The 14,112-nt window shown below is 41.3% G+C and overlaps 1 protein-coding gene across 1 annotated transcript; it reads left to right on the top strand.

Moving 5' to 3' along the window:
* Positions 1-527: 527 nt before the first annotated feature.
* Positions 528-12,238, top strand: LOC140238492 (myeloid leukemia factor 2-like). Its single transcript, XM_072318398.1, has 8 exons — positions 528-740; positions 4,581-4,722; positions 5,327-5,404; positions 6,281-6,409; positions 7,137-7,209; positions 8,131-8,217; positions 11,346-11,463; positions 11,716-12,238. The coding sequence occupies exons 1-8, from the start codon at positions 688-690 to the stop codon at positions 11,930-11,932; spliced, it is 897 nt and encodes a 298-aa protein (XP_072174499.1). The 5' UTR covers positions 528-687; the 3' UTR covers positions 11,933-12,238.
* The last annotated feature ends 1,874 nt before the right edge of the window (positions 12,239-14,112 follow it).

Here is a 14,112-nt window from a genome sequence, read left to right on the forward strand (position 1 = left end):
ACTTAGTTATGATGTCCTTAAAACTAGTGGTTATGGTTGCCATTTTATCATTGACAAAAAGTGTACAATTGTTCAAGTTTTTGATATTAATGGAATGATACCATGAGGCAAATAAAGCTACCAAAATATCTTTCTGCCACATAAAATGGATTTGCAGTTGCTATATGGTGTCTCTTTGAAAACATGAAACTTCAAAACTCAAAACTTCTTGATTTTCCTCAGATTGTGCTGTTTGTGAAACAATATTCAGTCAATATACGTAAACTGGTTAATGAACGGAGATATGTCTAATCATGATCGGCAAGGGTTCATCTCGCCACCACAGTGCGAAACTGCGCATGATCGAATCGATATTTATAAAGATCGATCACCGATCGATCGGAGTGCAGTGATGAAAATGGCTGATTATTTCGCTGATTCTACGTACAACAGCTCATTCAACGCACTGATGAGGAATCAGCGTCTCATTGGAATTGCACGCGTTGATTACGTATTTACACGTATGTTTACAATTTTCGCGAATTTTCGAGGTCCTGCATGAATGTCCTAGGTCGTCTGGTTTTCCGAATTTACGGTCACTGACGCACAGATATAAATATATCTGCCAATTAGGTGATTCAGTGATTTAACAGCTTCAGTGAGTCTCACTACATTCCAATTTGCAAGGGTACATAAAGCTATTGCACCATGTTTGGCTCACCATTTGGAGGTGGTTTCTTGAACGACGATCCATTTTTCAGGTAAGCGAGATAACACTGTACAGTGCAGTAGGTAGTTGGCCACGGACGGGACCACGGTCGAGGACGTGCAGGGCGGCCACACGCATACAGCTGTGAACAGCGGCACTGCACTAGCTAGCTACACTGGTGCACTGCTGCACCGGTGCATACATGGAGTTGGACATGATGGCATGCATCGGATGCGCTGGGTTAAATTTTAGCGTAAATTATTTCCAATCTGTATAAAAACAGTGTACATGTACAATTTACCTGTATTGAATATGATAAATGATCAGTGGATGAACATGAACTTGACCGGGCCGTGGCCGAAAGAGTCCTTACAGTCGTTACACTACAGTTGTTACACCTTTCCTTAATTTACCTAAGTTTTTAGACTCCATTTGAAAAAAAAAAAAAAAAAAAAAACTTTTTTTCTATAGGGTTCGGTTAAGAGTTGTTAGAATATTACCTAAATTTTATTGCCCATAACTGTAGCAGTTTTAGTCTACTTTAGAAATTAGAATTTGAATAGAAACAGAGCTACCAAGTCTCGCGCATTCTGCGTGAGACTCGTGCATTTACACTGACGTACATACTTCTAATTGTAGGGTCTGTCTCACGATCGAACGCAAGGCACCCACTTTTCTCACGCATCGGGTGAAGTCTGCAACTTGGACCAAAAGTAGGGAACATGATACTGTAGCTCAAAGGATTTTAAAGTTATAGTTGCAATTGAAGGTATACTTCCCTCTTGTCTTTCAAAATAAGTACAAAATAGTCACTTAAGTATGCACCAGATCGCATCATTAAGAGCTAATGATTAATAAAGCTCCCTACCATGGAAAGGGGACACCCCCCCCCCTCGTTCGCACGCGCATGCGCACGAGCGCCGAGACCCCGAGTCATGTAAATCTCACTCATAAAGATTTTTTGAACTTGGCATCTCTGTAGAAAATGCCCATTAAGCAAAGAAAAGGAGGACAAAAAAAGAGCTACAAAATTGGGCAATTGTCCACTTTATGGCCCTATTATATTATCGGTGCACGATTTTACCCGAACTAGCCGAATTGAGCAGTGCGTGCGAATTCGAGTAGATCTAACGGTAGACCTACCTAGTAGTACCTGTCATCAGGCACCGCGGCCGGGTACGCGGGTTTGACAGCATGTGTACATGTGTACTGTGTTCCGGTAGCAGTACTGTGCATGTGTGTGAGATTTCGTGTGAGGATGCAGTGTGTGTATGTGTCGACGTGAGTGTGCGTTATTAACGAAAGCACTTAATACAGTACGCCACATGGTTGCTCTAAAGCCCTTCCCTGCCCTGCGCGGCGTGATTTTGAAGAGACAAACAGGTTGCTGTGCATTGGCACACAACGGAACGCAACCAGTGGTAAACTTTCATCCTTCATTTCATTCATGATTTTAAATGAATGGACGCTGCATTTTACTCAAGCAGGGGATCAATAATTAACCTATTGCAGAGGACATTATGTCCACTGCCCTGGCAAAATTATTCTGTGAAAACTGAAATAATGAAAAAAAAACAATTCCAAAATCTTATCGTGATTCGTCAGTGTGTTGTGTTTCTACGTGTATCGTCTACACAGTTGCTAATTTACTTGCCCAATCGGCCCCGACAAGATACCCTGCGAAGCACGCACTTGTCGGACAGCATCAGGGCTGTGTATCATACACACAAGCCTCGCCCGCATGGGTGGTTTGCGCGATTTGTGATGGGGTCAAGATGGATGACGGAGGCATAAAAATATTCACGTAAACTGTTGTGGCTAGCCAGGATGTTCAGAAATGGAAGCTATTGTATCACAGACTTACTGCCAACTTTCTCACATTTTGCGCCATGATCATGGCAGTTTTCTGCGATGTAACATTACAAATGTAAAGCTCGATAATCCTGCAGCGGAGAGCAAAGGCACATGATATCACGATCGCACAGTGCTCGATGTGTCAGCTGTGCAGCTAGCAGTAGAAGCGCAGCGAGTGAGGTGGGCTTAGTGACCTTATCACCTGGCCAACCGCGTTCCATACAGCAAGAGAAGCTCGCCAGCTGCTCAGTGCGCGATGGTTCATGGGATATCACCTTGGCGTTCGGGGAATGAGATACCGATGACTTAGGGCTGTAAAAAAAGTGCACAATTGCCCAAAATTGGTATGCGAAATAAGAGCTCTGTCCTATGATTAATGAACAGAGATTGATGCATCTTGGACTTTCAACTTAGCTTACTGCCGGGTGAGAGGTGATATGATTGAAGCACTTAAATTATTTCATGTAGTGCCTGATTTAGGTTTGATAATAAAACGTATAAGAGGACGTAGTAAAAGTTACATATTTTTTGATCACATACCACTCCAAGAAGAAACTCGTTCTCCTTGTGTATCAGGAAACCCTGGTATAGTTTACCAAGTTGTAACTTAGATGCACCCACCAGTGTCTACAATTTTAAAGCTGGTTTAGATAAGTTTTGGGATGATGAACCCATCAAGTTTACAGAACTAAGTTTGACGCCACTCACCCTGGCCTTGACCCAGCTTACTTCAAGAAGGATCAAATCTGGATCTAAATATACAATGTAGAGGCTTACAGCCTGCGTTCAGAATAGGAAAGATCGCCCTGTATCTGGTCGTCGGGGATATGTTCCGCGGAGACTGCGTCTGGCTTCACGGAGGAGAGTGATAATGTCCAAAAAAAGACGACTCTTGACAGATGGATCTTTCTGTCTAAACATGAACAAGCTGTAGCGTGGGCCTAGTGGCAAGTGCATGCAGCCATATAGAATCCTAATGTATGCTCATTTAATTTTGGAAGTGATTGTGTGAGACTGAGAGAGAAGCGAGAAGCCCCAAGAGCTGATTGAACTTCTGCCAATCTTACCATTGAAGTCATTAATAGCCACTGGTTTTGTTAAGTACAGTAAACCTCGGATAAGTCGACGTCGAGTGAGTCGAAAATCACTTAACTCGAAGCAAAATAAAAAGTCCCGATTTTTCCCTATGTATTTTCTCTAAGAAATATTTGGATAAGCCGAAGTACGAGAGTCGAATTTCGGCTGTGTCGAAGTAAAACATTCAGTCCCTTTTGTACAAAATACACGTAGTTTACATCACTTGAGCCGAAGAAGATTTGTCTGGCATTCTCATTACATTTAGAGGAGAACAAAAAAATCGGCATGTCGCAGAACCCCGTCCCTGGCCTGCTGCAGGTAAGCATGCACACTCACCGTACCGCTCTGCACGCATGTCGAATACGTACACATGTATACATGTATACACACAGCACATCGATCCATATACTTTATCCATACACACAGCACATCCATACTTTATCCATGTCAAGCCAGAACTCCTTGGTCAACCAATCGCTGCTTTAATATTTTAGTGACAGGCCAAGTGGGCGGAGCTTGTTTGTGCGTGTTTTGTTCAGTGGAGGTGGGATGGGCCTGGGAGAGTGTTTAGTAGGTTGACAGAGATGGCTACTTATGTTGCACCATAGACATAGCACATGCACATTGCCACATTAGCGCAGACATTTTCAGAACTACGTTTAACTACTAGTATTGATACAAATTCCATGTTCAATTTAGAACAAAATAAGAATATTATCTTCAAGAACAGACAATTTGAATGCAAACTCACATACGCACACACGCACGCACGCACACACACACACACACACACACACACACATGCATGCAAATGTACTATAATACATGTACATAACTGTGAGTCGAAAAAAATTCGACTCTCGCGAGAGTCGAATTTCACTTAAGTCGACGCATTTTTGCCAGTCCCGAGAGCTTCGACTCATGCGAGGTTTACTGTATTGTCAATATTCTCTTTTTACAGTGACATGCACAACATTCACAGACAGCACATGCAAGCCATGGAGAGCATGTTTGCCCGTGATCCATTCATGTTCCCAGCTGTGGAGGGCCCTCGTGCAGGCGGAAGGTCCACAGCAGTGAGGCAAAGAGACCGAGGCCCACTGGTAAGTCGGGCCAGTGAGGCCCATTTGATTTTCTGAAAGAATTGACTGTGATCTATCTCCATATCACCCCTACTTTGTGAGAGTTGATAAGCTTGTGAAATGGTAGACATGTTTTTTTTTTTTTTTTTTTTTTTTTTCCTTATATATTTCAACCTGATGCCTTGTTTTGTCACCCACTTGCGGCATTGTCAAGCTAGAACTACAGTTGTGTACAGCTGTATGGACCATGGAGCTCAAAAGAGAGAGAGAGAAAAAAAAAAAAAAAACCAGCTTCATAGTAATATTTTAAATCCCCAAAAGGTTTGTAGATAATTCTGATTCAATAATATGTATAGAAAAAAAGTGATATAATTCCCTTAATTTTCTGTTTCATTTCATTTGAACACAGCCAATATTTACTTGGACCATCATTTTGTTAAACTACATGTAGTAGTGATAGCCATACAGTGCATTGTTACTGACTAAGTCACAAAGTTCATTTGATGTTTTTTCTTCTCTGTTCGCTTTGTACAATATGTGTACAATGTGTATATCCAGTCTTCACTTGTGGTTTACAGAAAGGCATTAATGACTTCTGTTATTGTTTGTTTACTTTATCATTTAGGCTTTATCTCCGTTTGGAATGATGGATTCCATGTTTGGAAATTTGAACTCCATGATGGGCAACATGCACAGAAACATGGTGAGGATCTCATTTTCACTTTTTTTTGAGCTACAAAGAGGTGCTCCTGAGCATATTTGCAACTGACAGTGATGGCTGAACCACATATTCATTCAAATTACACCGTAAAGTGTGACATTCACGCGATTATCCTCTGCAAAGAGAGACTGCAACATTTATTCTTGTAGGGGCATTTGCAGTGAGAATGCAAAAATGGCGGGCAGCAATATGTTCTCTCCCAGCTCTGTGTGTATATGAAGTTGAGATTCAGCTGTGTGGTATTCTTCCATTTAGAGTATTTACTGTACAAGTACAGCCATTGCAACTGAGTCGGTTGAATACACAACATAGTATTTGTACTTGAAAATGTACGAATGGCCAAAGTCTTAATTTGGGTTTCTTCTTTGGAGACCCCGTGCAAAGTAATGCATACATATGTATTGTAGATACTGTATAAGCTGTTATTTTCCCGAGGATTTAATTCTCACGAATTCCGCGAATTGAACAACATGCAAAAATGTTGCCCGGCGCTAGGGTACTAATAGCATGTTTTCAGTAGCCTCGGTGTCAATTCGCGAAAGTGACATGGTCATCTCACGAAAATGTCTGTCACCTCATTTGCGAAAATATCTGTAACCGAAAATAACAGCTTATACAGCAGTCATTCAGATGGCTCTGTTACTTTTTAGTTTGTACGCATTACATTCCCACAACTGAAAAATTAGAAATATTGGGATGTTACTTGTTTGTTTGCATTTTTGTTGTTGTTGTTGTTTTGTTTTCTCGAATTTCTCTCAAATAGACTCGGGCCTTATGTTCAGGAGAGACAAATTTCAATGATTGACTGATGATACAATAGTGACCAACTCCTCTTCTCTTTCTTTTTGTTTATTATAGGAAAGCCTGGCAAATAATCCAAATGCTCATTGCTACTCATCTTCAACGGTAATGAGCTACTCGAACACTGGAGATGGTGCACCTAAAGTCTACCAGGCATCTTCATCTACCCGGCAGGCACCAGGAGGGGTATGTTACCAGAATCATCCCCATTGCTCAGTCATAGAAATACATTATATATTGAAGCTAAGTTGGTCTAGACATTATAGGGTAACTGTTGTATTGAAGCAGCACCATATGCGAAATACCATATCTGAGCACACTTCGGTTGTGGTGACTTTTTTTATTTCTAGAAGACATCATCTGACAGCCCTTATTGACACTTAACTCTAAGATTTGCCTTGGCCTACAACATACAGCATTCCGCAATGAAACTTAGGAGCATGCAATTCATGATATTGATATGAAATAACAGTAGTATTCGTACCTTCAATATGTCATTCAGAAAACTCTAGAAGTGAGTTTGAGGTTGGTTAGTTAGTTGATGTGTTTTGACAGTGTACTTGTTGGTTATGCAGTCTGTCTTTTTTTTTTCTGTAGTTGTAATATTTTACCTGATTTTAGTGCAGAGCAACTGAGGAATATCTCGTGCAAGTGCTTTTAGAATTAGAGAAGTGGAGTCCGGACATGAGGTTTTTCTAGTCCCCATTAGGATATAAGAAGAGACCTTCTTAAAAGACATGCATTTCTGTGAGGCGTGTTGATTCAGAGCTGTGATTAAATGGGGGACATTTTTCGAAAGCATATAAAAGTAGACTGATGCCGTACCGAAAACTTTTATTTCTGTTGTAGTTTTTTTCTTCATAATGTGGAAATACACACTCATCAATGGCACATGATCGTATCTCGTCAACAGGTACGTGAGACAAGGAGGACGGTCCGAGATTCTGAGAGGGGTATTGAAAAGATGGCCATTGGGCACCATATTGGTGAGTAGCACTAGTCACAATTCCCTTCCTAATAGATTTTTAGTTTAGTTGTCTCCTGAAGGTTCATGTGGCACCGTACCTTAAGCTAAGCTTTACTGTTGACTAAATTCATGACCTCAGTGGAGTCAGCAGTGGATCTCGTCAGTGGATCTGACTCCATGCTATGACCCCCGGAGCATGCTTGTCGGGTTGTAGCATTCAGTTGAGATCCCTGGGGCATGGCAATGATATCAACAGTGCCCCGTAAAGCAGCCCATATCTGTGCCGTAGAACTTATACCAAGTTATGTTGTCGATAGTGCTACAGATACAATCCTCCCTCTCCTCTTGTATAGTTTGCCACTTGATAGCATGAAAATGTTCTCACGCAGGAGAACATCCCTTAATAATGAACTGCTTGTGGGAGAGCACTATGTGGTCTGCTATTACATAGTCATGGTCATGATCCTGTGTAGCACATACTTCACTGATATTTGACTGGTATTTGATTAACTCGTATACTGCAAAAGTGGATCTTTTCGCACGACTAATTTTTCGCGCTTGGCCAGGTAAGAAGAGTTTCGCATGTTTTTAATGTCGCGGAATCAAGACACCAAGTACCGGAACATGTGGCAAGCAAGAATATTCGCGTGCTTTTATTTTTGCGCTAGTGTCAGGTTGCGCGAAATGCGCGAAAATTTCAACACCGCGAAAATTTCCGCTTTTACAGTATATGATAGTGTATGGCAATAACTAAACTTCGATCACCGTGACATGCTGGAAAAGTGCAGTGACACACATCTGATAAAAGATATTTGTTCAATATGAGGATGGCAAAAATAGTTGTACATTGCAATGTTTATGGCTCTTTTGATGATTTACATTGGGATTCTCTTGTATTCAATCGCCATGTTACTTTTTTCTTCCTGACATTGTGGTATAGGTGATAGGGGACACGTGATTGAGAAATCTCGAAATAGCAGGACTGGTGATATGGAGGAAAAGCAGGATTTTCTGAACATCGATGAGGGTGAGTATCTGTGTGTGAGGCATCTTATTTCTGTATTTAGTCTTTTGAGGAAAAACTCAGCATGTTATCTTTTGGACATTTTCAATTGCTGTATCGGAAGCTTAATGCGAAGTAGACAGTCAGGAAGATTCTAGGACCGTTTCCTTTTCTTCCATCCATATTCCTACAGCAGTCGATAATTCATATATTTTTATCTTTTCAGCTTTGTATCACTAATATGGTAAACAGGGTCACCCCTTCTTGAGTAACAGGATTTCGTGTACGGTATGTATGTAGATGGAGATGTACTAGCTGGAGAGAGACAAGTCAGACGTGTTTTGCTCTGTGCAGGTCTGAGAAGCTATCTGTTTATTGCAGCCAGTATGGCCGATTATATAACAAGTGGAGAACAGTGCACTATTGTATTTACAGTCATGGGATGAAGAGGGTGGGTGGCAGAGGAAGTGAGATGAACAGGTGGCGATGTTTATATGTGAAGTAATGAGGCATGATGGTGGCTGGAGAAAGGAATGTCAGGCTGACCGTGAGAAAGACAGGATAGAGTGACCAAAGCAGTGATGGTGGAATGATAGCATGAGATGGTACAATTTCTTGTATACACATTTATGTACAGACACAATATCCCTCTCCTTGTTGAAAGAAAAGAAAAGTCAAGAGGTCTAGAGGGAGAGTGTGAGTGTGAAGGCAGGAAAGTCAAAGATCAATGCACATGAAATTGGGGAGGCTCTTTACACAACAATATTAAAGCAGAACATGATAAAGACAAAATGCAGAAAACAGAGTCAATGTTCACTGTTCACTTGACGATGTCCAACTATACTAGTAACTACAATTTTTTTTTCTTCCAAAGTTCGAGTCCATCTTGGTCAGTCCTTTGTTTTCGCCTATGTTCTCAAAGTCATATACACAGTTAACTTACAGTTTTCATATTCTAAATTGTCGTCGGGGGCAGTCCATATTCATTCACTTAAAGTTCCCTGTTTGTCATTGATGTTTTTTTTCGTCGTCACTGGTCACGGTCAATGTGAGAAATCTTCCGCGTTGTTCGTATAGTCGCTCACGTGTCACACTGCATGGTCGTTATTGAAGTTCACAGCTACATGATTCCGAAGTCGCTCTCGGCGGGTCACACTGTGTCGAATCATTTTCCTCTCCTTTGAATCAAAATAGTTCGTCGCGGCTGTCCCGGTGTCTCGTGTGGTCGTCGCTCAAATGCGGTCGCTCATTTGTGTACGCGGTTTCTCGTGGTCGTCACGGCGATGCCGTCGCCATGATGTCTTTCCAATGTGGTCGTCATTCCGGCGCACGGTATTCGTTTCTCTTTGTCGTCAATCCGATGTCGTAGTCCAATGTCATGATTTTTCTTTGTAGTCTGGCCATGCTGCATGTGTTTAAGATGCTCGGGCCGTGGATAAAAATCATAATCCACTCTCTTCTCTCAGTTCAGTCGCATTACGCTCGATCTGGCGTTGCGATACAGTCGATCTGGTATCTGGCCTTGCTGCACATTTTTTTCTCAATCGGTGCTCGGGCCGTGGATGGCTGGTCCACTCGGCGATGTTTGATCGCAAGTTCTGTCGGCCTTTTTTGTCCTGGTCGATGGTCTGGCCATGCTGCATGCTGCTGATGCTCGGGCCGTGGATGGCTGGTCCACTCGGCGATGTTAATCGCGGTTTCTCTCGTTCAGTATTGGTCAGTGTCAGGCCGTGCTGCATGCTTCCGATGATGCTCGGGCCGTGGACGACCTGTCCACTCGGCGAGGCTAAATCGCTCTGTTCACAAAGTCTCTAACATGTCGTGATCGTAATCGTTGTTCATATTCATGGTCACTGTTGTCCTCTGGAGCTGGTAGTCATGGTGCCAGGCTCAGATTTATCGTTGTCATTTTCTAGTGCAGGGTCGATCGTCGCGTCGGTACATCGGTTTCTTCCCGATCCGTTTGTAGATGGGCTTGTGTGCCGTCATTCTGTGTTCACAGTCTGTACTGCTTTGATGGTGCATGAACCATGGGCAATGTCTCGTCTCTGTAGCCTAGAGTTACTCGTTCTCCTCGTCGATCTCGATTTCCTCCCTTTCCTCCATGCTGGAGCAGGGAGGCCACCTCCCTGGCTGGAGGCAGCTGTACGTTGAGCACACAGCGGTCCTACATCCTCGTCGCCATTTTCGTGTATGTATGTAGATGGAGATGGACTAGCTGCAGAGAGACAAGTCAGACGTGTTTTGCTCTGTGCAGGTCTGAGAAGCTATCTGTTTATTGCAGCCAGTATGGCCGATTATATAACAAGTGGAGAACAGTGCACTATTGTATTTACAGTCATGGGATGAAGAGGGTGGGTGGCAGAGGAAGTGAGATGAACAGGTGGCGATGTTTATATGTGAAGTAATGAGGCATGGTGGTGGCTGGAGAAAGGAATGTCAGGCTGACCGTGAGAAAGACAGGATAGAGTGACCAAGGCAGTGATGGTGGAATGATAGCATGAGATGGTACAATTTCTTGTATACACATTTATGTACAGACACAATACAGGATACTGAATGAAATTCGGTCAGATTTGATACCAGTATGAAGTATCACAGAGTAATGCACCAACATAACCTAGATGTGAAGCATCCGAATGTGCAGGTTCAGAATTAAAAAAAAAAAATAGATATTCTGTGTTATTGAGGTAGTTTGAATCGCCTGAAATAAATTTGTCCAGATACTGTGCAACACCAATAGCAGTGAACAGAATAGGAATTCATTGGATTCAGAAACAGCACTGATATGCACAGTTTTAGATGCATGTGATGTGACTTACATCTGATTGTGTGTAAAATATTGCTGACTGTGTGTGTTATATCTTGAGAGTCATGTGGAAGAAGAAGTTACTATAAGCAAACACATAACTGCAACAAAATGTTTCTGGCTTTAATATAGCATATTATACCAAGATTTAAAGGTGACTTGAAGATCCTGAGTTCCATGATACCCCTCAGAGCCTCTCACATTTCTGCTGCATTATGTCTGTGTATCTCCTGCACTGACAGACAAACAAACACTGTTAATTCAACCTGTCACCGAATTGAAATAATATGTTTCATTATATGCATGTGAAAATGCTATTTTGTTACAATCCATCCTTCATCAGATGAGGCTCAAGTGTTCGACACTGAATGGAAACAAAGGACGGGGTCTCGCCACGGGGGACGGTCGGTGACCGGCGGACGGACCGCACCCCCCATGGTTGCCATCACAGACGGAAGAGAGTAAGTTATATTGTTCCCTTACAAAAGCTCCACAAATTGCTATAAATTCTGTAAAGTGTTTACCTACTCCAATACAATGTGCAAAGGATTGTAGTGGCTAACCTGTCATGATACAAGGTGCAAGACACCTATGTGTGCAAAATGCCCTGATATGGTGGATGGGAATCACAGTCATTGGTGCCTACGATATGACTGCTTTCCTTTTGATGTGTACCACTAACACTCTCTATCTCATAATCTTACTCGTTTCAGACACCAGCGTGACCGAGAGCAGCGTCCCACGAGGCATCACGACAGCTACGACCGCTATGACCGCTCTGACCGCTCCGACCGCTCTGACCGCTCAGTCCGCTTTGACCGCTCTGAGCGGACCTCAGATGACGCCCATCCGTACCAGAGGCGCCCCACCCCGGCCAGACCCAAGGGGCCGAGCAAAGGGGGGAGGTACAGAGATGGGGACCAGCTCTGAACTGTCAACGTGATGGTTTTCCATTTGTTTGCCGGACTCTTACTGATAATGTTTATCAAAACCACAGACAAAAATGGAAAAATTATATTCTTGTATACATGTACAGACTTCAAACATTGTGAAATATGAATTAACCCCCCCCCCCCCAAAAAAAAACAACAACAAACAAACAACAACAAACAAACAAACAAAAGAAAGAAAAACACTGAAAATCTGACATTATGTCACTTTGAAAAACATCAGTGTCACTTTGGAAAAATTAAATGTGTAGAGATGTCTAGGACCATAATACATTAACTGACAAGTCTTTTTTTTTTTTTTTTTTTTTTTTAATACTTATGAATTTAATTTATTATTTAATCTTATCAATTTCATTTATTCAGCAAAAGCAAAGATATAATTTGCTTAGCAGTGTAGGTTCTTTGTTGATTGTGTTATTTCTTTATGCATTTACGAGGTGCTTCAGAAATCAGTCATAAATTCATTCATAGCTATTGAATATGCAAAAAGCTGATATTGTTTATTGAGTGCATGAGAAAATCTTCTACACTATTGATACTTCAAACTTAAAACAGTGTATTAATGAGTAAATATTTCCTCCTCCTGAGAAAAGGGAGTATGTAAATATTGTAGAAGTTATGACCATACATTTATGTAATCTAGCGTCAGTATTAGTTTCAAACACATGCGTCCTACCCGGAGTATGAACAGATAAATCAAACATCCAAACTGAAAGCACTTTACTGAGTTTGAAATATTATATTTCTTTTGTAATGTGTTTGAAGTCTGAATGTTTGCTGTGATAATTTTGACATTTGGTGGAGGAGACCTAAAAATGTACAAACAGTGGCATTTTGGCACCAGTGTGATTGAGTGATCAGTGTTGGATGGGGAATTTTACTCAGAAGTTAAAAGTGAATGACAGCTTGCCTCTGTGACAGGAAATGATACTGTCTTGTACTTAGAAGTGAGAGTAATTTCTACTTTAAAGGATTGTAAATCTGATACAAAAGCGTCAAAGCTTTGGTTTTGCACAGTTCTGATTGCAGTGAAAAAAAGATCAGGCTTTGACGACCCACGATAGTATATCCTCTTGAATCAAGATGCATTAGTCTTCACTGCTTAAATGTCTATGCCGTAGTGCCCTGTTAGCACTGTATCATTTCTTGATGACAATCCCGTAACTTCACTTGAAATTAGCGCCATGCTTTCAGCTCTCCTTCTCAAATATTTTCATCATTTCTGCACATTTCATTGTGCAGAACGCCTGTTAGTTATTCCTATCTGATGAAAAGAGTATTCCTCATTTTTCCAGGAAAGAAAGAGCTATGTGTATATCCAATCTTGCTTTCCTAGTATTGTTAACATCTACTAATAGTAAAACATTATGGACGGTGGGTGAAAATTTGGATTTTTGAATGTTCATTTCCCAAATTCCATGCATTCCTATTTGATAGATTTAATGGTGGGCAGACGTGGAGAAAATTCACAATCCTGCATTGTCAGCAACATATATCCGAGAAAGCATGCATTGCCGTATATTATCAAATAGCCAGGCACTCTTGCTTATATCTTACAGAGAATTACAGCTGTACAGAGCAGGTTGAAAAGAAAAGTATTTGAGTGTGGAATTTTGTTTCCTCCAAGCAGAATGGTTGGGGAAATATCTTGTTCTTTGCTCAGCTGGTTTATTTGAATGAGTTTACATATCACCTTTCCACCGTCTAGACAATGAGTAACTTGTGCTGGTACATATGTATATAATGAGTGTACATGGCTTCTTTTTGTTGTTTTTATCACTGGATATGAATACATATAAAGACGTGTGAAGCACTAACAATTTGTTGTTGTTTTTTCGGTTATGTGAACTACATTTAATAGTAATACCACTCACATACATAGTCAACCCTTGTGTTGTCTGTAGATGCATTTGCTTTAGTTTTCTTTGATTATTTTCTTATTCTTGTAATGTGAACATCAAGACCTCGAGCAACAAAGCAAACTCAATCTCTTTCATTTAAAGAAAATGCCAGTATTTGGTGGGATTGGCACAGAAAGAATTTCAAGGTATCCTCAGACTGTACACATAGATGAAGAAGTACAAATGTGGATACAGTGGAACCACACATCAAGAGGTCAGACATAGCAAAATACCTGATATAGGGAGACGGAGACCATCT

The sequence above is a fragment of the Diadema setosum genome, chromosome 15, assembly GCF_964275005.1.
Source record: "Diadema setosum chromosome 15, eeDiaSeto1, whole genome shotgun sequence".
Lineage (NCBI taxonomy): Eukaryota > Metazoa > Echinodermata > Echinoidea > Diadematoida > Diadematidae > Diadema > Diadema setosum.

Coding starts and splice junctions, on each gene's coding strand:
- LOC140238492 (XM_072318398.1), top strand. CDS start 688: ATGTTTGGCTCACCATTTGGAGGTGGTTTCTTGAACGACGATCCATTT. Junction 5,405..6,280: donor GCAACATGCACAGAAACATG/GTGAGGATCTCA, acceptor TGTTTATTATAG/GAAAGCCTGGCAAATAATCC. Junction 7,210..8,130: donor GGCCATTGGGCACCATATTG/GTGAGTAGCACT, acceptor ATTGTGGTATAG/GTGATAGGGGACACGTGATT.